We start from the raw sequence: 24391 nt of genomic DNA, 5'->3' as shown, positions 1-24391 counted from the left end.
CAATGTGATGAAGCAGCCAAAGAGGCAAACACAATTCTGGGATGTATTAAGAAAGGCAGAGTCTAGATCACGTGAGGTAATTATCGCCCTGTGGGGGGTCTGGAACGCAGACCGAAATGCGAATGTTGCCTGTATCCAAATTAAGAGGAAATATTATATAGAGTACTCATAGAGAACCATAATAACCACTACACAGACCGTCTAGTGATCAGAATGAATTCTGTTTATTGTTGTACATTGCTAGTTTATATGCAAGTTGTAAAGAAGGCGTTTCCAATATGTTACCTGATGCCTGGTTACAAAGTACTTTTGGCGACTGTAAATCAACAAGCTTTTCTAAACAAAAGGTATCAACAAAACTGTTTGAAGTAGACATAGAAACAGTTACAGTGTGATAATAAAGATTGATTCCTGGCTGTCTACTGGATGAGTACTTTTGTTAATTACATTTCTCGTTTGACTAGAAATGTAATCTTCAAAGTCCATCAACAATTTGCACATCAAAAGAGGGGACATTGTTTCTAGTTTTCACATAGACAAAACTGGTCCAGCCACCTACTGGGAGTCAGCACAAAGTTGGTAAGTTGGTATTCAGTAAGATAGCTGAATAAAATCTAATTAATCATACATTTAGTATTCTAAAATCAATATTCAAATAAACGCTTGAATGTACCTTTTTACATATGATTCTATATCCAAATTCTACTAGCAACTTCCAGAATGTTTTACATATAATACATAACATTATATAACCAAATAACTAATGTCACATTTATTACACTGTTTCCTTATCTTTCTTATGTTAGGTTATTGATTAATAATGATTGACCCCTATCATTCCCCCATTTGGACATCAGAGCCACCATTATCTCCTGGTTTTGTCACCCATAGGTGCCGGGTTCCCAGGTAGGAATGGTGCACTCTATGTCCATCAAGATATGAAGACATAATATCAAATATTGCAAGTCAATCAAGTTTACAATACAGTAATCTTAGATTTATCAACATCAATATCGTCATCGTCATATTAGACACTTAAAGGGGTGTAGAAAATCGGCATTCAGTACATTTAGCTATGCATAAAATTATTACCTTAATTGCAATATATATATATATATATATATATATATATATATATATATATACACATAAGATTATACTAGTCGGACGATTGCAGAGTAGCTGTTACTTCTGTTGCCTTAATTCGTTGGCATTTCCCGATTTCATTAGAGTCACAAGTAAAATTACAACATTCTTCAGCCAACGCAACATTTCTCACCTAAAACCGAGTTATATTCGTCCAATGTGTATATTCAATGGTATCGCAATGGGGACAATATTCAAATAAATTAAGGAAGGTGTTTTCCTGAACAACATTGTCATCTACTACATCACTATCATTGTGAACTATTGAGCGTATGTCTCGAAGAGTCTTTACAGGAGTGGGGACAGATAATAGAAAAGTCTGCAAAATGTCCTCTCCACTCCTGAGGTTGGGCATACACGTGTGGGAAATATTTGCCCATCCAGTCCATCGCTTGTCCATGTGGATCGTTCGTAGTGGTGTTTCCCAATAAGAAGACAGTCCAATAAGACAAATGCAGAAGTCAAAATCAAAATGTCCATTACCTCCCCCACCCAAACAACGCCGGGATCCCACCCATCACTTTTCCTCTGGCTCGGGAACTTTCTTGCAGTGGGAGGCATGTATCCACTTTTTACAGAAGTAGGTGTTGACAACAGAACTTGGTATGGTCGTCAAACCTTGGGTCCAGGGCCTTTATTACGTGTCTTTTTGCGACCACTCAGTCTCCAGGCTGCAAGAAATGAGTCCCCTCTAGGTTGTCAGGGTCTGGAATTGGGGAAAACACTAGATCGGGTGTTATTTTCAGTTTACGACATAATTCTTGTACATATTCAATAACCTTATCACACCCCTGCTGTAGGGCCTGTGGATGGTACAGGCCTAATCTTGGCATAGAGCCAAACACTTCTTTTAACTTAAGCGTACCGTTTTAGTTCTTTCAACTCTGCGGGTGATATGGAGTGTGAAACACTTGTTCCACTCCCAGGCTGACATCACCTCTCGCATCACTTAACCTGTAAATTGTGTACCTCTGTCACTCTCAATTGTCTCTAGTACCCCAAATCTACATACAAGTTCTGACACAAGTTTAGCCACTGTACATTGTGTGGTGGCTTTGCACAGGTCCACGCACACAAGGACGTACTCATACCTGCCTGATTTGGGGAGCTGGATGTAATCGATTTGTAATCTCTGAATAGGATACAGTGGTCACTTCACATGCCTTCACATATGCCTTCGCCAACCTGTCCAACCCTGGAGCATACCATACCTTGTCCATAACAGAAACCATGGCATTCCGAGAGGCATGCACTTTCCCGTGAGCTAGGACGGCGAGGTGGGTGTAGGCAGCCGCTGGTACATCATCTACGTCCCGTAGGACGCCAAATCCCAAATCAACAAGAGTGGTGGGACCAAGATCCAACTTACAGCACAAGGGGTCTTGCGTACTGTCCAGGAGGGCTGCAGCCTTGGCTGCCCTATCCCCTTGCTCTCTGGTGACTGCCCCTGTGTGTGTGCTTTAACCTTTATTATGGCCACCTGTCCTGGCAACATGATAGCTTAATGGGCTTGCCTTGTGCCGTGAGAAAGCTCCTGGACCGCCAGATGGGTCCATAATCGTGTGCAGTACCAAAGGCGTACCTGGAATCAGTGTAGATATTAGCAGTGGTAGCTTTTTCAATCGTACAGGCCTCAGTTCCTGCGCTGACATGTGTGGCGGCAGTGGCTTTTGTACAAGCATCTCATTCAGTGTGACTACTTCAAAACCTGTTACAAACCTTCCTTTGTCATTCAGGTATCTAGATCCATCCACAAACATTTCAAGGTGGGGGTTTAGGAGGGGTTTGTCAGTGACATGTGCGAACCCAGCTGTCACAATCATGCTGGTGTTCTGCGTCAAAGGCCTCCTCTTCATCATCAGTCAGAGAATTTGCAAAGAGCTGGTCCTCTGTACTTACTCCTCCATTTGAATCCGTGTCACCTAATGGCAATAAGGTGGCCGGATTCAAAGTGGTGCAACGTTGAAATGAGACATTGGATGAAGAGTATACTGCAAGTTCCATTTTGACCTGTCTAGCGAGGGACAGATGTCTACGGCTTACCTGTGTCAGAATTCCATGTACGTCATGTGGGGTGTAGATCACCATGGTGTGATCTAGGACAACGTCAGAACTTTTGTCCATTAGTGCCTGAACTGCTAGAACCGCTCGGACGCAGGATGGAGACCCTCTAGCCACCGCGTCAAGATGGGCACTGTAGTATGCTACAGGTCGCTTTTTGTGTCAGTACAGCGGTGGCGTGTCCCTCCATCTCAGTGACGTACATTTGGAAAGGGTTGTCATAGTCTGGCAGCCCCAGTGCACCCGGTTACCTGTACTTTCAGCTGATAGAAGGCTGACTTGGCCTGCGGGGTCAGGGCAAATGGCCGTGAACCCAAACAGTCGTACAGAGGCTGCATTGTCATGGAGGCAGAGCGTCCATTGCCAATAGTATGAAACCAGTCCCAAGAAGGTACGCAACTGGGCATGGGAGGTGGGAAGTTGCATGTCACTTACCACCTTCGTGCGTTCCGGCGTCAGGTGCTTAGTACCTGGACCTAGGCAGTGGCCCAGGAACACTACGTGAGACTTGCAGAACTGAAGTTTCTCTTTGCTGGCTTTGCAGCCATTCTACTCTGATGGAGGAAACACAAAAGGCTTAGTGATGCATTGAGGTAACTATTTGTGTCAGCAGTACATAAAAGAAAATAAAAATAAATCATCAACATATTACAAGAGGGCGGTGCCCTCGCGAATTGGCCAGGCGTCTAATACCAACTTCATGAATCTGGTGAACTGGTTTTGGGCTATTCTATGCCCCTTGTGGCAGCACTATCCAACAGTACTGCTTTCCTCTGAAATTAAATACAAACAAATACAGACAGTCTGTGAGGTCCGTCTGACTGGTAGCCCAAAGGCTCAAAGGAACGACACTAAGAACTTGTTTCTCTGCGTGCGTAAAAGTGAAGACAGGTAGAGGTGTCGCTAGGTCTGCTGCCATCCGACCGAAGGTCGGGTGACTTTCAGACCTGGGGTGTATACGAGCCTCACCGGACGGGTGAAGTTCGATACAAGATCCCAAGGATCCCATCATTTCGGTTCCCAATATGCTTTCAGGACTTTCCAGCACAAGGAAGCGCATGAGGCATCGTGACCCTTTAAACATTACCTCTAGTGGTTCAGTTTCTGCCAGCTGAATCGGCACTCCTGAAACCCCTTGCACCAATTACTGCTAGATAATCAAGCTGGTATTCTATTAAAATAGATCAGAACCTTGTTGCAAAAAAAAAAAAAAAAAAAATTAAATTTAAAAATTTTGAAATTGCTGACCTGCAATACCTGGATCAACTATGTCAGATGTCCAGTTCCTTGGGCTAAGCAATGACTCAGGAATTGGAGTTTGTCTTGGAGGTGGCTTACTATTTGTCAGGACCTGCGGAAAGCTGAGTTTCTGCAGTAGCTATCAAGACAAATACATGAGCCGGATCTACCAAGAGAGCAGTTAGTTTACAAACCTCCTCTGAACTGTCACTTGAGGTCTCAACCCGTACCGATCCATCCGGTGAAAATTTGATGGATGCAGATAAGGCTTGTAAGATATTAGTACAAATAACAGACATGAATTACAACAAGGCAGAATAATCCACAAACATGTATTCATATTGGAATATGATATTCTTTAAGCAAATTCATTATTAATCTGATCCTGCCTGCAATGTCTCATCAAATTTGAGAAGGGAAAAAAAAACTTCCTAACTGCCCAAGCTCCTCACCCCCTCCCTTTGTAGACAAAAGAAGGATGAAACATTACCTACTTTTACATTATCTAGCTCCACTCCTTCGATGCTGGTCGTTTGCATGTCTCTCCTACAGAACATTCTTTCAGAGACAGTGCAGTACTAACAGCATTTAGCAGTGATATAGACGTCCAACCAATCACAGAACTGACATTCACACAAAAAGCAAAAAAACTAAAATATATCTTAAAAAAAAAATCCCTATATGTTCTCTATTTTTAAGACCGTGTAATTCACATAATTCATTACAAGTTTCTTATTTCATCAGTGTCTGTCTTCCTTTCTATGACACTGAATTTTATCTCTATGAAACAGAACAATAGCTAAGATATTAATAAGCAACTAAAACATTCAGACTTTAAACAGCATTAATTATTAGTAATTACAAGACGTATACTTCTCTCCTAGGCTGGTCTGTGTTGAGGGTGGAGGAAGACCTCTTCCTATTGTTCTTCCCTCCCATCTCCTTACATCACCTAGCTCCACCCCCTGTGGTCTGGCTCAGCATTTGGTCTTTCTTGCCTCATTTAGTTTCTAGCCACCGGACAGTATACACCATATAACACAAGTATCTCATGTGAAGTAGAAACTGGGATTGTATTTACTGTTCATAGAACTTCCCATATTGAACAAAGTATATATATATTTAATATAATACAACATAGGGGCTTTTTCTTGTGCAGCCAAATATAACCAATTCTCAATTCACATTTCTTTGCAAAGACAAGTAGGCCCTCTAGTCTACAGAGAAACTTCTCCAGACAGATAGCAAAGCTGTATAACAGGTTCCACTGCCTGTGACCATCTTCTATTGTGTGTAAATAACCTGGGCTGACTATTTAAGATTAACCCAGAATGTAATACACTTGCCCCCACCTTACAAAACTGCAAATTCACACTCACTAAGGGTTTTTTTTTGTTTTTTTTTCATTCCTATACGGACTGATAATATGTGAAGTAGAAATTGGGATTGTATTTACTGTACACCAGACTTCCAATAATGAGCAAATTATGTATAGATAAGAAAAACTCTTAGTACCGCGGTTTTTACACAATTAGCTCAGAATAGGCTACCCAATGACAAACACAATACAACTTATGCCCATTTCTACCCACATACTGATATTCATCACACTGCGACCATTCAGTGGCCAATATATTATAGGGGGCTTTATTCCACCCTGGCATAATTAACAATTCATCGGACACGTCTTTGTTCTTAGCTACCGACATTTTCGTATTATTTCGGATTTTCTTAAACGGCGACATTTTCACACTATGCAAGATTATCACAAGAAATTCTTCAACTATCAGTTTATCAAAATTTTCCTTTAAAACAAACTAGTGTATTACTCTCTGCGTAATCCTGTTCACAGCGCTATTAATGTATTGCTGCAAGGAGCAAGACTTAGTTCAAATTACGCTTTTAAAGAGAGTTAGACACTATAAAAGGTTCATACTGTAGTTGATTGGGACCCTAATAAGTGGGATGGGGACCAATATTCATTTGCCAATTTCTTTAGCTATCTTTCACACCTTATCCTCTTTACCAGCAGTATGGACAAGGGCTGGCGGCTTATGTACACCAAGAGGCTTATTGTTTTGTATTCTTTCACACACATAAAACAATTGTGTTTCACTATTTTCTGTGCAGTCTTTTACTATTTCTCTAGCTGATTTCCATATAGGCATACTACTTGCCCTGTACGTTTCCCATATTGTCTGTTCCTTTATCTAAACCGGCGTCTCTGATATCTTTCATATGCTTTTTCCCGTACTATTGCCAGAACCCATAGTTAAAGGTTCCCGCTTTTCTAAGTCCTATCTTTCTATATTTTATACGTTTGTCTGCGTACGTCTCCCCCTTCCCTTTCTCTTATGGACTTACCTCTTGATTTACCACTGTTACACAGCATTGAGGATGCATACGGCTTTCCTCAGATAAATCTGGCGGTCCCTTCTGCCAAGTCCGAAACTGGCAGGATAACTATTTATTTTATTTCCCACTATTCATCACTAAGTAAATTGGACCTGGTATCACCTAGTAAACTAAGGACCCCTGGTCCCTGGTCCTGGAATAGTTTTACGGACTCCTTAAGGGGGGGTTTAGGGGACTTCTGGTGATATTATAACAGACTCAGTAAAAGCAAATTATGGCTAACATGACACAGACTATCAACGTACAGATTTCAACAATTACTACAGGCAACATGGCAATATACACACAAGGGTTCTTCCGTCTAGCACGGTTACTAAGAACACCGTAAATAACAGGCAGAAGCGTCCTATATAACATACAGCAACTCACCCCCTGTCGACACGAGGACTGAATGAAGTCAGGAGAGCCCAGAGCTTGAGTGGCAAGTCAAGAGCTTACCGTACACCGGTGTTTTGTAGATCTGGGGTCCCGTGGCCTCTGGTCCGGCTGGTCGGCAGGTAGTGTAGTCAGGTATCGGCTGCAGGTAAGGAGTTAGCTTCTGCCCCACGTTGGGCGCCAAATAAACTGTGGGGGGTCTGGAACGCAGACCGAAATGCGAATGTTGCCTGTATCCAAATTAAGAGGAAATATTATATAGAGTACTCATAGAGAACCATAATAACCACTACACAGACCGTCTAGTGATCAGAATGAATTCTGTTTATTGTTGTACATTGCTAGTTTATATGCAAGTTGTAAAGAAGGCGTTTCCAATATGTTACCTGATGCCTGGTTACAAAGTACTTTTGGCGACTGTAAATCAACAAGCTTTTCTAAACAAAAGGTATCAACAAAACTGTTTGAAGTAGACATAGAAACAGTTACAGTGTGATAATAAAGATTGATTCCTGGCTGTCTACTGGATGAGTACTTTTGTTAATTACATTTCTCGTTTGACTAGAAATGTAATCTTCAAAGTCCATCAACAATTTGCACATCAAAAGAGGGGACATTGTTTCTAGTTTTCACATAGACAAAACTGGTCCAGCCACCTACTGGGAGTCAGCACAAAGTTGGTAAGTTGGTATTCAGTAAGATAGCTGAATAAAATCTAATTAATCATACATTTAGTATTCTAAAATCAATATTCAAATAAACGCTTGAATATACCTTTTTACATATGATTCTATATCCAAATTCTACTAGCAACTTCCAGAATGTTTTACATATAATACATAACATTATATAACCAAATAACTAATGTCACATTTATTACACTGTTTCCTTATCTTTCTTATGTTAGGTTATTGATTAATAATGATTGACCCCTATCAGCCCTCTTCTCTTCCTTAGTCAGACCTCATCTGGAATACTGTGTCCAGTTCTGGGCCCCCCCTTTTAGAAGAGTTACCAAGATGGTAAGCGGTCTGCCAAGCATTCCTATGAGGAATGGTTAAAGGATCTGGGAATGTTTAGCTTGCAAAAAAGAAGGCTAAGGCCTCATGTCCACGGGGAAAATCAGATCCGCTGCAGATTCTCAATGGAGAATCTGCAGCGGGTCCCTCCTGCCCCGCGGACATGAGCGCCGAAAATAACAATTTAAAAGCATTTACCTATCCGGCGCGGGCGGGGAAGGTCAGCTGTTCCTCACGGCCGGATCTTCATTTTCGGCCGGCGGATGAATTCCTGACGCCGGCGGCACGTCGCCGGCACGTCGTCGACGTGCCGCGCGCATGCGCCGGGCACATCCGCCGAGCCGAAGCAAGGAAGATGCGGCCGTGAGGAAGAGGAGACCTTCCCGGTCCGCTACGGATGGTAAATACTTTAAATTCCTATTTTAGGTCTCCCTAGGGAGACCCGCACGAAAATGGAGCATGGTCCAGATTTTTCCATGCTCCATTTTTTTTAAAATCCCTTTTATTGACGATCCGCGGGTATTTATCTACCCGCGGGTGGTCAATGCATCCCTATGGGATGCGGATCCGCATGCGGGAGATCCGCTGCGGATCTTAAATCATATTTTGCCCGTGGACATGAGCCCTAAGAGGAGACTTAATAGCCGTCTACAAATATCTGAAGGGCTGTCACAGTGCAGAGGGACCAGCCCTATTCTCATTTGCACAAGGAAAGACTAGAAGCAATGGGGTGAAACTGAAAGGCAGGAGACACATAATAGATATTAGAAAAAAACTTTCTGATAGGGAGGGGGATCAATGAGTGGAACAGGTTACCACAGGAGGTAGTGCGTTCTCCTTCAATGGAAGTGTTCAAACAAAGGCTGGACAAACATCTGTCTGGGATGATTTAGTGAATCCTGCACTGAGCAGGGGGTTGGACCCGATGACTCTAGAAGTTCCTTCCAACTCTACCATTCTATGATTCTATGACTACAAGAAAAAAGTTCAAAATTGTTGAAAACCCGGAATTTATTTCTTTGTATAAAAAATATCTGGACTGCATAGTCACAAAGATTCATTGCTTGGAAGAACTAACAACACACATTGATGAATAGGGCTTGCATCAGCACTGGGCAAACTGCAGCAGATGCCAGGATCCACTAAGAATTGCAATCTGGGTAAACATGCTCAACAACTGTCATCCCTATGGTGGGATAGAGAGAAGGATAACTATGAATCTTTCACTACACATAGACCTGCAGCCAGCCATGGTCCTGAGAAGGTTGATTTATTTCCCCATGATGTTGTGCCAGTAGCATGCAGATAGCTGCCTGGATGAAGAGAATATTTACAATGAAACCTACTGAATAAATCTTGTGTCTTAGATACAGTTACAATACGTCACTTCTACGGTGTAAGATGTACTTGATGAAATAAAACTTTGCATTAGGTATATATCTGTGTGCAGGCTGTGACCCTGCAATCCTTTGAAGAACACATTTCAAGGTTAAGTAACTCTAGATCTCAGGTAATCTCATGTAATCTCCTATTACTAAATGAGTGTATGGCATTCTAGCTTCATTTCTCAGAATGCCACTTGCATGGCTCGTACAATGAAGTCTCAACATCGATTGACTTCCTCCTGATTGCACAGAAGCCATGATTTTCTATATTTTCATCTATTTTGCAGTACAAGTGTTTGCCAAACTTGAGGCATTTTGTCCATCACAGTGCACTTGTATTTTCCATGGGAGAAGTGATGGGACCGGAGCAAGGTAAGTACATTCTAGATACTATCTATGAATAGCACTGATAGGTTGGATGGATGGATAGACAGACAGGCATTTGCTCCTCTGGATTTATACCTACATGTATATCATAGTATCGGACCCTGGGTACTTTGCATGATGAAGACTATTTCACTATTGTTTTCTATTAAAGGGGTTGTCTACTTGTAAACTATTGATGTGTAGGTTTAGGGTAGGCCATCTATTGAAGATTGCCAGGGGTCTGCCGCTTGGGATCCCCGCAGATCAGCTGTTTAGCGGGCTGGTGCATTCATGCCCTGAGTGGATTGCTGCAGGAAGCGGACAGCTTCATTTTCATTGCAGTGGCCAGGCTTGGTATTACAGGCAACGTTCCCATTCAGGCTTAATATTACAGGCAAAGTTCCCATTGACTTCAATCAGAACTTTGCCTGCAATACCAAACTTGTCCACTGCAGGAAGGACAGCGTAGTCTGCTGATCTACTATTGATGACCTATTATGCTGACAGGCCATTAGAGAAGTTTTCCGAACTCTAAATAAAAGTTAAATAGGCTTAAAATTAACAAAAATGGAATACTCACATATCCTGGCAGCTTCCTGCACAGCACTGCAGCCTCAATGCCTGCCGCACGCAACCCAAAAGAGGCGGCATATGGTCACCTGCCATTCATTGTGCACATAACGCTCAGCCGCTCACAGGTTTCAGTGTTGAAGCCTGTGAGTGGCTGAGTACTGCTGTGCACAGTGAATGGCAGATGACTACCTGACACTTCTTCCATGTTCGAGCTGGAGCTGCAGCACTGGAGGGGGGTAGTGGGGGTAGGAGAGTATTTAATTTTTGTTAATTTTAAGCTATTTCAAAATTTTTATTTTTTTAGGTCTTGGAAAACCCCTTTAATAGTTTACAGATGGACAAGGCCTTTAAAGGAGTTACCCAGGGAAATACTATTGATGACCTATTCTCAGGCTAGGTCATCAATAGTTAATTGACTATTAGGGTCCGATTGGCTGATTAGGGTCCGATCAGCTGACTATGCGCCCGCTGACAGCGCTGCAAATACACAGAGGTCGGAGTGGAAGCAGCGGAAGTCTCTGCACCGATCTCTGTGAAGTGGCCGGCACTTGCAAATGCAGGTACGGCTCGCGCTGATTTAAATTGAAAGTGAGAATGAAGCCATTGAAAACAATAGGATCTATTCTCGGTGCATTGTGCGTGCAAACTTTGTGTAAAAATGCGCACAAGTGCGCTCGTGTAAAGCCGCCCTAATTCTCTTATGCTGAACTACCTCCTTTTTTCACATGCAGGAGTAGTTATATACGGGAACGGGGAAAGATAAGTATAAGCCTATTCGCTATATTACTGCTTGGGGATGAGATTTTACACAGAACCTAGAACTCGGACAACCCCTTTAACCCCTTCCCGCTCTTCATACAGCGCAGGCGTCAGCTGCAATAGGCCGTGTGGCCGATCGCGACTATTAGCCCTTTAAATGCCGCTGTCAATTCTGACAGCGGCATTTAAATCCCCTGATGTTCGGGGGTCCCGTACGCCTCCCCCAACCCCCCGCAGTGAGATCAGGGGAGCCGTGCAGGTATCATGGCAGCCGGGGGCCTTTCAGGGCTGCCTTAGGAGACTGCCTATCAAACCATCCCCGTGGGGCGGCTTGATAGACTGCCTGTCAAATTGCAGTATGACGTAATGCTATAGCATTACGTCATACTGCAGGAGCGATCAAAGCATCGCATATTGTAATGCCCCAGGGGGGTTTAAAGGTAAAGTAAAAAAAAATCAGTAACGTTTTTTTAATTAAATTAATAAAAGTTTAAATCACCCCCCTTTTGCCATATCTGTAATTAAAAAATCTAAATAATAAAATAAAAATACATATTTGGTATCGCCGCGTTCGTAAAAGTCCAGGCTATCAAAGTAGCACATTATTTACCCTGCATGGTGGACGTCGTCCGAAAAAAAAAAAAGAGAACGCCAGAAATGCACTTTTTCCGTCACCCTGTCTCCCAGAAAAAGCGCAATAAAAAGCGATCAAAAAGTCATATGTATTCTGAATTAGTACTAACAGAAACTACAGCACATCCCACAAAAAATGAACCCTTGCACAACTATGTTGACGAAAAAATAAAAAAGTTATTGCGCGCACAAAATAACTGCAGAAAATAATTGAAAAAAATTTAAAGTCTTTGAAAAAAAAAAATAATAATAGTATAGTAAAAAAACTATGCAAGTTTGGTATTGTAGTAATCGTACTGACCCATAGAATAAAGTTATCATGTCGTTTTTGTTGCAGTTTGTGCGCCATAGAAACAAGTCCCACTAAAAGATGGCAGAATGTCGTTTTTTTCATTTTACTGCACTTTTTAAAAAGTTTTTAAGTACATTATATGGTACTTAAAATAGCACCATTGAAAAATACAACTCGCCCCCAAAAAACAAGCCCTCATACAGCGACGTTGATTGATAAATAAAGGAGTTACGATTTTTTTTAAAGGGGGGAGGAAAAAACGAAAATGGAAAAAAATGAGCCGCGTCATCAAGGGGTTAGAGTTAATACACAGATTTGCTTAAAGGGTTTGTACAGAGTTAGGTGTTTTTTTTTCCTTGACCGTTTCACATCTGTCCATTGATTGTGAGTGCTATTGCAGCATAGCTCCATTCATGCTATGGAAGAATGCTTTTTCGTGCACACGTGCGGAAATCTATTACCATTTTCCACTTGCAGAGGAAAAATCGCAGCATGCTCTATTTTTAAGTGGATTCTGTGCAGACGGCTTCCATTGAACTCAATGGAAGCCGTGTGACCCACAGGCCTTCCGCAAGGACATTGCGGAAAGTTTGCGTGTACCAGCATCATCACCTAGCGACGGTGTGGGAAAAGCGGGGATTAAAAAAAACAAACAAACAAAAAAACTGTACTGCGTATATCCGATGGCAAGCTGTACAGACCATCCGCAGTACAGAACAGAAGAAAAGACAGGTGCGCGCAGATGCCATCCGGGCACAGGGTCAGATTCCGGCCCGGTGATGTGCAGCTGGCCTTAAGAAAAATGGCTGGGTTGTTATGTGCAGAAATTTGATGCCTGGCAAGTGGTGTTGCAAAGAGATTGTAATTTAAGGCGTTGTCCGGTTATAGGCCAACCCCACTTCAATAGGGCCTCCTGTATTAAATAATAGAGTAAACAATACTTATTCCTCTGTGGCTGCCGGGATCCAGTGCCTTAGGGGGCCCATAAGGCCTTTCTTCCTCATATAGGGAGCCCAGTACTATGAATAAAGCATTATAATTGGGGGCCCCGTTAAAGGTTTTGCATTGGGGCCCAGAAGCTTCAAGATACACCTCTGGATAGACTAATGTGTTCCAAAATATAATAGAGAATAATGTAATGGAAGAAGAGTTCTCCATGCATCCTCGTCTCCCTCCTAATAGGCGGTGTGAATCTGGATAGACATCCCTTTCTTTCCGAAGGTGTTTCATTATTAGCAAAGCATTTAGCATGACGTGCACTTTAGCTTCCTCCTGACTTTTAGATGTGTGGACATATCATCCACCTAACCTCTATGTCCTTTTTGCCGTCCCAGGTCTGTATTGTGCAACGATCCTGACATGTTTGACATTCCTGTCAATGTTCCGCTTGACACTGTTAAACTTCGGGTTGAGAAAACAGTCATCCGTAGAATTTCTACTGAAGCCTTCTATTACCTGGTTGATCTGAAGTATCTCTGGATCACCTACAACAGTATCACTAGCATAGACTCAAGCAGCTTCTACAATCTCAAGCAGCTGCATGAATTACGTCTGGATGGAAATTTGATATCCGTTTTTCCATGGGAATCTTTATTAGAGATGCCTCGATTGCGAACTCTGGATCTACATAATAATAAGATAACTACTATCCCAGCCGAGGCCGCTCGCTACCTGAGGAACATTACGTACCTTGACATATCCAGCAACAAGCTCACCACTCTGCCTTCTGACCTCTTGGACATTTGGCCTCCATTTTCTGACCCAGCACTAAAGGGTACAGAACAACTTTACCAAAGGATCGTACTAGGTAGGTAGAGTCTAAAAATGCACTTCATGGATTAGATATTTTGTTCTAACTGAAATGTTTCTTGTCGACCTTTAAATACTAAATTGTTGGACTTGTTCTGGCCAAACACTGCAATACCGCTTCACAGGGCCACAAAAAGAATGTCTAGGCGATTCATGTTTTCAACTTGAGCAACTGCAGCACAACTGGACAAAGTCTAAGGGTGCTTTCACATGGGTGGAGCTTGGCCACAACACGTGGAAAATTCTACACCAAATTCCGTTGCCTCTGTATGGATTTTGATGGGAAATTGAAAATGGCTTAATTGTGCCGGCCATTTTGCATCAAAATCCGCATTTAGACCTGTGAGTTTTGGTGTGTAATTCCGCAGCGGCAGATTTAGCTGTGACCCGTGTGAATGCACCCTTAGACATTATCCATATGAGCACATTTGCTTGAGCGCAGGGGCGTAAGTATAGGGGATGCGGTTGCACCCGGGCCCAGAAGCCATAGCGGACCCATAAGGCCTCTCTTCCCCATATAGGGAGTCCAGTACTATGAATAAAGCATTATAGTTGGGGGCCTGTTACAGGTTTTTCATTGGAGCCCAGAAGCTTCAAGTTACGCCTCTGCTAGAGCAATGTGTTTTTGCGGAATGAACTATACTTTTTTGCACACTCATCGGTGTATTTTACTTTACTTTTTACCCCTGCAAGGTGTGTTCATTTGCGCCTGACAAACAAAGATGCGTTGATTCAAATGGTTAATTAGTTCCAGATGTGTTCTTTTTCCAGCGCAATTACGCAGTGTTTCACACATCTCCTTGCGTATTGCACACACATTTGTGCTCCCCTCATTGACTTCGATAGGGACCTTTGTACACAAATACGCAAAAAAAATAGAGCGCATTCTATTTTTTTTTTCTGTATGACTGAAATGCCAACACAAAATACGGAAATATGAATGAACCCATTGAAGTCAATGGGTTCTATTCTCTGCAAATACGCCCGTGTGAAGCCAGCCTTATACAGTGAAAAAGTTACATTGTTGTGTAAAGTTCACTGGATGTTAAAAAAAAAAGGTTAAAGGTACTTTACACCAGGGCAATTATTACCCAAATTCTCACTGCATGCAGTGAATTTGGGCAATACCCGTCTCCTGTACACGTGGCTGACGACAGGGCACTGAGCAAGAAATCGGTCACTTGCTAGAGTCACTTGGTTTTTAGCAAAACTAAAAACCTGGCAACTATGGGGCCCAGTGTACAGGAGGCACACAGTATGTGAGCAACTGCGAGGCGGACGGCCAGAACAATCCCGGCCCACTCTGCCTCCATTCACTTGAACGACTATCACTCTTGTGTAAGCACATGAGCAATAGTCGGGAGGCAATCCGTGGCCAGCTATCAGGCGACAGTGGCATTTCTTTCATCCCAGATAGGGCTTTCTTTAAAAACTATGGCACAAGGCAGCATGATTTACATGTGCAATCCTTAACAGATGAAAATTCACTATAATTACCGTAGAAATGATAAATTATATATTCTTGTCTAAACACAATACAATTTAGTTTAAAAGAGTTAATACAACAAAACAATGTGCTCAGAACTGCCACAACCCAGACACCAATGTTGTGGCAATGCTCCAGAAGAAAGCAACCATATTTCCCTGACCTGAAACAACCCATTTAAAGGGGTTATCCAGACAATTTTTACTGATGACCTATTCTCAGGCTAGGTCATCAATAGTTAGTTAGTTGGTTGCGGTCCACCTCTCTGGACCCTGACCGATCAGGTGTTGGGAAGCCCACTGTCACTGGGAAGACACACAGGGTACGGAGCAGAAGCAGAATGCTCCAACCACTGTGTAGTGGCTGGCACTGGCAATTGCAGGCACAGCTTGCATTAAAATCAGTAGGATTGTCAGACCCGAGCTGATCATCTATTGTTGACCTATTCTGGAGATAAGTTACCAATGAAAATAGCCCAGAAAACTCCTTTAAAGTGAGTCTTTCAAAAACCTTTGATTACCATAAACCACATTATGGTACTCAAAGGTCAGGGAATGTGGTATTTTAATACTCAGCTGATTCCTTATTTTTGCGTGGTATCTCCGTGAACATGGTGCACTCAATTTATGTTTTCTTATGGGGACACATACAGATTGACTCTTTTCAGACTGCTATGTGTGCGCACTATCCCATAGAGATGAATGAGAGCGCATGCACAGAGCAAATCTGGAAAGGGTCACACTGTGTACATCCCCATAAGAAAACATGAGTTCACTTTTGTTATCAGATTACAGGGCAGCAGAATGAGTAATGCCATGAACTGGGGGGCACGGTTAGGTTAGAAGGGGCAGCAACCCATAGTGGAAGAGGTTGAGTATAGCAGTAGGAAGGGGCAGAAACAGCAGAGAGGAAGAAGAAGCTGAAGAAAGCATCAGTTGGAGAGGGACACGGGAAGATTCATTGCAGAGTTGTGGAAGATGTGATACAGACGTCTTGGAAGTCGTCACAGCTGTAGAAGAAGGCAGTAATTTTTTTCCATGCCAGCAATTGTAGTAGGAGAAGGGTGGTGTGCAGGCCCGAGTTATATTGGGGCTTGCTAACGCCTTTTGGACTCAAAGAAAATTGGAGGTGTTTCGAGCATGTAAAGCGTTAAAGGGTGGCCTACCCCACTTAAAAAGCCAATTTGCATGGAGTTTCTAGTTTAGAGTAAGAGGGGAGCGAGTTGGGAAGGATAGTTGGGATGTAAAACAACTGGAAGGATCTAAATATGTGAACTAACACCAACCTTTGTATCCTCACTTTGCAGAACCCATTGCAAAGTTGCATAATTGACATAATGGTAGAGATCATCCATTAAGTGTCCTAATAGTGAAAATAAGTGGGTAGGGCAGCTCTATTGGAAAGATACTTTTGTCTCTGTGATTGCAGAACATAGAAAGAACAAGGTATCGACTTAGTAAAATACTGAAGGTTTGCACATGGGAAGGGCCTACTACTATGTAGGGAAATGTTCTGGGATGTACTAGGCTTTCAGATCCGTAGTACATTGCTTCATGAATATTTCTGTTAATTTGCCCATGAAAACCTTCTATTAGTTTAGGTACATGACACGTGCACTCGTTAATAGCCTGCACGCCCGTGTTGTACAGAGTTAACTGTGCTATGAGAGGCAGGATTAGCAGGGATTTCCCAATTAGCAGCCTTGTACTCCAGAAATCATTTAATCTCAGTCATGTGTTTAAGGCAGATAGTCATGACTTCAAACAACACACATCCTAAATCTTCATCCTTATTTCACCTGCTTTTAAATCTTTTAATTAATGAATTGTCCCAAATCAACCATTCCACAATCGTACACCGAGTGCATAAGACAAACCAATCCATTACTGAGGAAACGTGACCTGCTTATTAAGCCAAACCCGTCCTGTAGTCTATTACAGCAGACAAAAAAGTATTTACACCCCCCTCATGGACTTTCCCATGTTTTATTGTCCAACAATTAAATCATGGGAGTATAGCGCATACATATAGCCAGTTCTAGTTAATTAATTAACTGAATGATTAAAATAAGTTAATTAACGAACAAACGAATGAACGCAACACGAGAATAGTGGTTAAAAAACTTGGCCATGGCCTTTCTTTATTAAAGCTAAGTTTAAAGAAATGTCCAATTTATTAAACCAGAACTCGCAACTCAAAATATACCCATTAGGCTCAAACTCCACCCGGCATCCGGAATTAGATAGAGAAGTGCATTCAAAATACTAAACAACTTTACCCTAAGAGGGGAATGGGGGGGGGGGGGGGCTGCTCTGAAACTTTTAGGAATGGGTGAGCAAACAGCCACCCAGCCCCACTTCTCATCTTTTATGCTGTTTTCCGGTCACATGATGGGTTCAAACTTAAAGCTACTGTTGCCGAAGGGCAGGGAAGCTTTCTCCCGAAAACAAGCTACCATAGGACTGTATCTAGACCAATCATTGTCTATCTCCAGGCAGTAAAAAAGTATGCCCGGAGATGCACCACAAATGGCCAGAAAAACTCCAGCCGGAATCTCTGACAGGACTGACAAGGGATGCACCTATTCCCATGTTGTTCCCTCCATAGTGTTCCGGATACTACCATTTAGGCCATGCCCGTTTCCAATGAAGCACTGCCCCTCAACGTGTGAAGCCATGCTCCTTGTACGGACATGGCTACAAAAGAGTGTCTAAAAACATCATAAATGTGGCAGAAAGAAAATAGGACAGGTTTCTGGCAAAATAATTTGTGCCAGGAAGCTGGCACAATATTAAATCTATGGAGAAAGGGATTGGCTTTAGAAGTCACAAAATCATTCAAATGCAGATGACCCATGTACAATAAAGGTGCTTGAGGCATAAATAAACTTGGAAAGCAACTCTGCATCACAAGATTGTTGAATAGTTGTAGAGTAACTGATCATCTCTTTGGGTGCAGTGTGGTCAGTCCATGACATTATATGCAATTAGATTTTTGCTTGTTTTTATACTCATTGTCAAAAAAATTCATCCCCTGGAAGAAGTTGTCGGAATAGAATTAAACTTTCTCCGTGTGATTGTAACTTTGATATAAGTAAGTGATTACAAAATCAGGCCAAAAGGAGAATTTATTGCGGAAAACTGAACACTTGAAGGAAGGCTCTAGTACCGTGTTGTACCGCCTCTAACTCGGATGCAAGATGTGCTACGGGTGGGTATGGGGACTCTAATACCCTGTTGCACTGCCTCTAGCTTGGATGGAAGATGTGGTACGGTCAGGCATAGAGGCTCTAGTACGCTGTTGGGCTGCTTCTAGATTGGATGCAAGATGTGATACGGGCGGGCATGGAGGCATGCAGGTTCTGTATTGTATCCTGCGGCATATCAGTCCACATTTGCTGTAGCTGAGCCTCTAGATCATGCAAACTCGCAGACTGTCAAAATTGGTGTCCCAGATAGTCCCATAGATGTTCTATTGGTGATAATTCTGGTGACAGGGCAGCCACGGAAGTGTGGCAATGTTGTGGAGGCATTCCTGTGACATCCTTGCAGTGTGCTACTGAGTATTGTCATGCTGGAAAATGCTTCTTGGAAGCTCTTCCATGAGAGGAACACATGTGGCTGCAGGATGTCCTGAACATATCACTGAGCTCTTATTGTCCCTCATACCACTATTAGGGGTGACTGACTGTCATATGCGATGGCCCCCCCAGACCATCACACCAGCAGTGGGGGCAGTGTGCTGCTCCACAGCAAAGGCAGGATTGAAGAGCTCACCCCTAGGTCTCCAGACAGTAACATTGCCGTTATCAGTGCCTAAACTAAACCTGAATTCGTCGGTGAAGACTCTGTAAAAGTCGAGTTTCATCGTTCATGAAACTACTGCAAATGGAGGCAACGGCATAATGGGCTCCATGACACCGAATGTACTTCAGCAAAAAGGCCTGGAAATGCTTCCGACAGACACAGGGTCCTGTAGTGATGGTGCCACCTGTCTCTGGATGACGAACAATGAAAAAGTTGGAGCTGCTTGTACTTGTCGGACAATTAGACAAATCTTCTCTACTGGTGGTCTGTCGAGGGTGTCCTGAGCCCAGTTGCCTTGTAGCATGCCCTCACACATCCACTAGCCCCAACAGCTCCCAATAGTCTGGTCAGAATGGCCCAGGTGGCAGGCAATTCATCGTTGTGTCCATCCAGAATCTCGTATTCCAATAATGCACCCATCTTAAACTTTTAACTGGGTTAAATCTCTTCAATTGCGTCACAGAGGCATCTAGTGGTCAACAAGCTCTACACAAGCGGAAACAAGAGGTCACTACACACAAGGAGCCTCTGAGAGCCTTTCTATAGGCCAAGGTTGGAACCAGTTTTATAGCCTCAGGTAACAAGATCATTTATCTAATCTCACCACAACTCTTATATTTGTATATCTCCCACACACTAGCGTTTTTTTAACGCTGTGTTAACGCTGCGTTTTTTTAAAGCAAATGTCAGGTGACAGGTGAGTTGCGGCGGGGAGCGGGGGGGAGAGAGGGAGAGAGAGATCTCCCCTCCGTTCCTCCCCGCTCTCCCCCGCCGCTCCCCGCCCCCCGCCGGCCCCCGAATCTTTAGAGACGAGCGGGGAGATACTCGACTAAGGCACTACTCGCTCGAGTAATGTGCCATAGTGAGTATACTTGCTCATCACTATTAAAGACGCATCACACAAAAATAGCAAAGCACAAACTTGCGATGCGTTTTAACATTAAAAAGGCCCATTGACATTCGCGTTAAAAAAACGCAGCATTAACCCAGCATTAAAAGAACGCAAGTGTATGGGAGCCCTGAGATAGATAGCGTTTCTGACCCCCATCCCAGGCCTCTCACTAGCATAGCCAGACTCTGTACATGGAGTCTGGCTTTGCTTTTAATTCCCAGTCATTGTTACGAGGCTTGTATAAAGAGTCTGACTTTGGCTTGAAGGAATGCTGCCTTCCAATAGGTGGCACTGTGGAGGTTTTTTTTCTATCTCCCTTAGGAGCCCTGAGATGTAACCGCATGCCAAGTTTTGCAGCAAAATGACAACACCTTCTAGGGGTTTGATTTTTTTGGATAAAGTATACAAAAAACATTCAAGAAAGTGTAACTCTAAGAAACTGTTAAATGTGACCAGAATAGTATATAATCTGTCTGGAGGAGAGTCAAATTAACGTGTACATTTCTAAAACACTGGGGAAGATTGACTGATGAAGGCCGCCTGTCAACGGGCGATTTTACATTGTGTGATCCGCAGTGATAATCCGCACGCAAATCACGCATGAAATGTTTTCCATAGAATGCATATAGAAAATGCAGCCCGCTGTCCACGAGTGGAAATCCATTGCGATTTTACACTCGCGTAATAAAAATCGGAGCATGCTACGATTTGCTTGAATCTACGTGTTGAAGCTTCCATTGAAGTCAGTCTTGCGATAAATCGCAATGACTTTTAATGTTCTTCCGATCCACCCATAGACAGGCAGCCGAAAGTACATTAGAATTCTGAAATACATGTTGCATCACATTTTTTAAGTATTGTAGATACTTCTTAAATAGCATGATTTTGAATCAAATATATGGTGGAAATTTAGACAAGACTGAAGAAGATTTGCTATCGTAAATACAACAGTTTTCTGGTGGATATTGGACCACAAAACTTTGCTATATAGTAAATGTGGCGCAAGGCAAGTGTTTTTATACACTTTTTGACAGTTTTTCTAACTTGTCCAAAGAAGTGGTCGCAGCCTAAATTGCACCAAATTGCCAGGAATTCACCCACATTTTGGTGCAATTTTTTGTGTAAACTAAGTCAACTAATACGTGGTCTAACTTTAGACTGGACAGTCTTAAAATTTGACAGATGTATAATTTAGCAAAGCTACTGTGAGGATTCTCCATGCAGAATCCCACAGCGGGTCCATCCTTTCCTGCAGACATGAAGCAGGAAAATCTATTATAATTAACATTCCGGACGCTTCAGCTCTCCCCTCCGTCACAGCCGGATATTCTTTCTTTGGCCCAACGGATGTGCTTGGCACTCAACGGGAACTTCTGCTTTCCTGCGGTCCCGCAGCACAAATACAGATGCAGGTATGCTGCGGGACCAGACGGCTCCCATAGGCTTCAATGGAAGCCGCAGGAGACCCGCACAAAATGGAGCATGCTGCGGGTGCTTTCCCGCGTGCCAAGGAAAAATGACATCCGCAGGTATTTAATTACCTGCTGGTGTCCAATGATTCCCTATGAGCGTTGATCACGCGTGCGGGACACCCGCGCAAAGTTACAAATTCCATTTTGCCCGTGGACATTGGGCCTAAGACTGTCAGTATTAGTGAATAAGTCTCTAAAGATACACCAAAACTATCATCCAGCATAAGCCACTGTGACAAATTTGCACATGTTTAGACCGCATGGTCTAGATTTACACTGTCCAAATATTAGGCAGAATTAGTAAATCTGCCTCAATGTATTTTGGCCAGTAGAAACCTGCTCCGTTAGTCCTCCACAGGAGAGAAATACGTGGGGACCGAGGGTTGGATACTTATCACAAAATATATATTTTCATATTTGCCAATAAACATCGTAATGACAATATATAACATAACACTTGTCAGAAGGGCGTCAGCTGTACCTCTCAACAGAGATCCTACAATGTACTGCTACAACTGCTTCATATGCTGTGCGGGCGTAAAGGTTACACTTCCCTGAATACAAGCCACTGGAGCAAGCTGTTCCGACGGGGAACCTCAAAGGATTAAGAGAATTGTGACAGCAGCTCTGAGCTGTAATGCAGGCTGTAAAGGCTCACATGGGCGGATGGGGGCTGTCTATTACATGTGTATTTATCACATGAGTATTACTCAGCCCTAAAAGCCCATTGATTTACATTGGACCATTGCTCCCCACCTGGATTTAAAAGGCTATTTCTGTGCTATTGTGTGCTTTTCCCGGTGGACTTGCCCAGTGTATTGCGCATCCCGTTGCGTATTATGTGCGCATTTGTGCACCTCCTATAGACTTCAATAGGGACCCTTTGGTGTGCAAATACGCAGGAAAATAAAGTAGGTTGTTTTTTTTTGCGTGCGCTAGAAATGCGTGTGTAAAAAAGAGAAAATGAGAACCAAATTATTGAAATCAATGGATTCTATTCTCTGCCTATTATGTGCGCAAAAACGCATGCAAATACGTCCGTCTAAAGGAGCCCTAAGGGCTGTGTCACATGTACGTATGTTACCGCGTATTACACAAAGAGTTTTTCTGCACGGAATGTGCAGTACCAATCTTTCCATTGACTTTCAATGGTGCCGTTCTCAAAAGCTGCGCAAAATATTAGCAACAAAAAAAAAATCGCGGTATTTTCTATTTTGATTAGTTCTATAGGATTTCAATGGTTTCGTATTCAGTATGTGTATTTCTTGGCCGTGAATACTACGGTTTGAGAAAAAATAGGACACGCCTGATCTTCCCCGCACGTAGGGAAGCAATGTGTCTTGTATTTATGCCTGTTCCAACAACCAGCCATATACGTAGGATAGCTGTCGGCGACCACTATTTTCCCACTTCTCCAGAGTGTGTATGTTTGCTTCAGGAGTCAGAGGGAGACAAAAGACTGCTGGACATTTCTGGCAGCAGCGGCTTATTTCCTGGCACTCCAAGGCTGGGTTCACACGGGGCGGATTCCTGGCGGAAATCTCGCGGTTTGGCCGCAGCGCAAAACCGCAAGATTTCCGCCGGGAGAAGCGCTGCTTCAAAACCCGCGGCACTTAGCCGTGGGTTTTGAAGCGGCCTGGCCGCTCGCTCTTCCGCTGCGGCCGGCGCTCCCATAGAGGAGAGCGCGGCCGCAGTGGAAGAAGAAAAAAAAAGAACATTCTGCGGCCAGCAAATCAGCGCCGCAGCGCTGGCTTCTGCCAGCTTTGCCGCAGTGGATTCGCCGACCCATGTGGACGAGATTTCTGAGAAATCTCGTCCACATAGCTGGCGAATCTCAGGATTAGCGGCCGCGAAATACTGGACGGAATTTCCACAGCAAATCCGTGCCGTGTGCACCCAGCACAAAACCAACATTCGCCCCCACACCGTGCCATCTTATTCACATTACAATTCCGTTCACTTCAGTGTTGTGTACATGGTCATTGTCATCATCTAGATGTCATACAAAAGCTGCCCTGAAAGGAACTCTAAAGTATGAACTAAATAGATGAAGATTATAGCACCTCGTCAGCTGGAGACCGTGGAGGTTTTTAATATTTAATAATACTATATTGTGACCCGTATTGTAGGGGTTTTCCAGCTGATTGGGTGCCCGCTGTTAGCGCCTCAATAAACAGGGGGCGGAGCGGAAGCTGCTGCTCCGACCCCTGTATAGCAGCTGGCGCAGTTCTCATTAAAGAGAAGCGGTCACCTGCCTAAGGCCGCCTGCACACGGGCGGAAATCCCGTGGCGGGATTTCCCGTGGAATTTCCACCGCTCAAAGCCTGCATAGATTGCGTTAACAAACACAATCCTATGCAGACGGCCGCGGTTTTGCCGCGCGAAATATCGCGCGGCAAACAAACCGCGTCATGTCCTATTTCTGTGTGGGGCTCGTAGAGCCCCGCACATAAATCGTCACTCACCCGGCCGCCGGCTCCGGCCTGCGCATGCGCCGGCTGCCCGGCAGCCGGCACATGAAATAGCCGGGGACGCCGGACGTGGGTGAGTACGTGCTCGTCCCTGTAGGCGCTCGGGTCGGGTCCCGCGGCGAGAATCTTCGCTGCCGGATCCGACCCGCTCATCTGCAGGCGGCCTAAAGCATCATAAACTTACTTATGGTA

General features: G+C 43.5%; 1 protein-coding gene across 1 annotated transcript in view; it reads left to right on the top strand.

Annotated features, from left to right (window-relative positions):
• LRIT3 (leucine rich repeat, Ig-like and transmembrane domains 3) overlaps positions 1–24391 on the top strand; it is a 49893-nt gene that overhangs the window by 9214 nt on the left and 16288 nt on the right. The window contains exons 2-3 of the mRNA XM_066574822.1: positions 9928–10012; positions 13598–14070. Coding sequence (XP_066430919.1) covers positions 9928–10012; positions 13598–14070 — 558 coding nt within the window. The remainder of the gene's footprint in view (positions 1–9927; positions 10013–13597; positions 14071–24391) is intronic.

The sequence above is a fragment of the Eleutherodactylus coqui genome, chromosome 7 (assembly GCF_035609145.1).
Source record: "Eleutherodactylus coqui strain aEleCoq1 chromosome 7, aEleCoq1.hap1, whole genome shotgun sequence".
Taxonomy (NCBI): domain Eukaryota; kingdom Metazoa; phylum Chordata; class Amphibia; order Anura; family Eleutherodactylidae; genus Eleutherodactylus; species Eleutherodactylus coqui.
The sequence above is the reverse complement of the archived record's forward strand: the minus strand, read 5'-3'. Positions and strand labels throughout refer to the sequence as shown.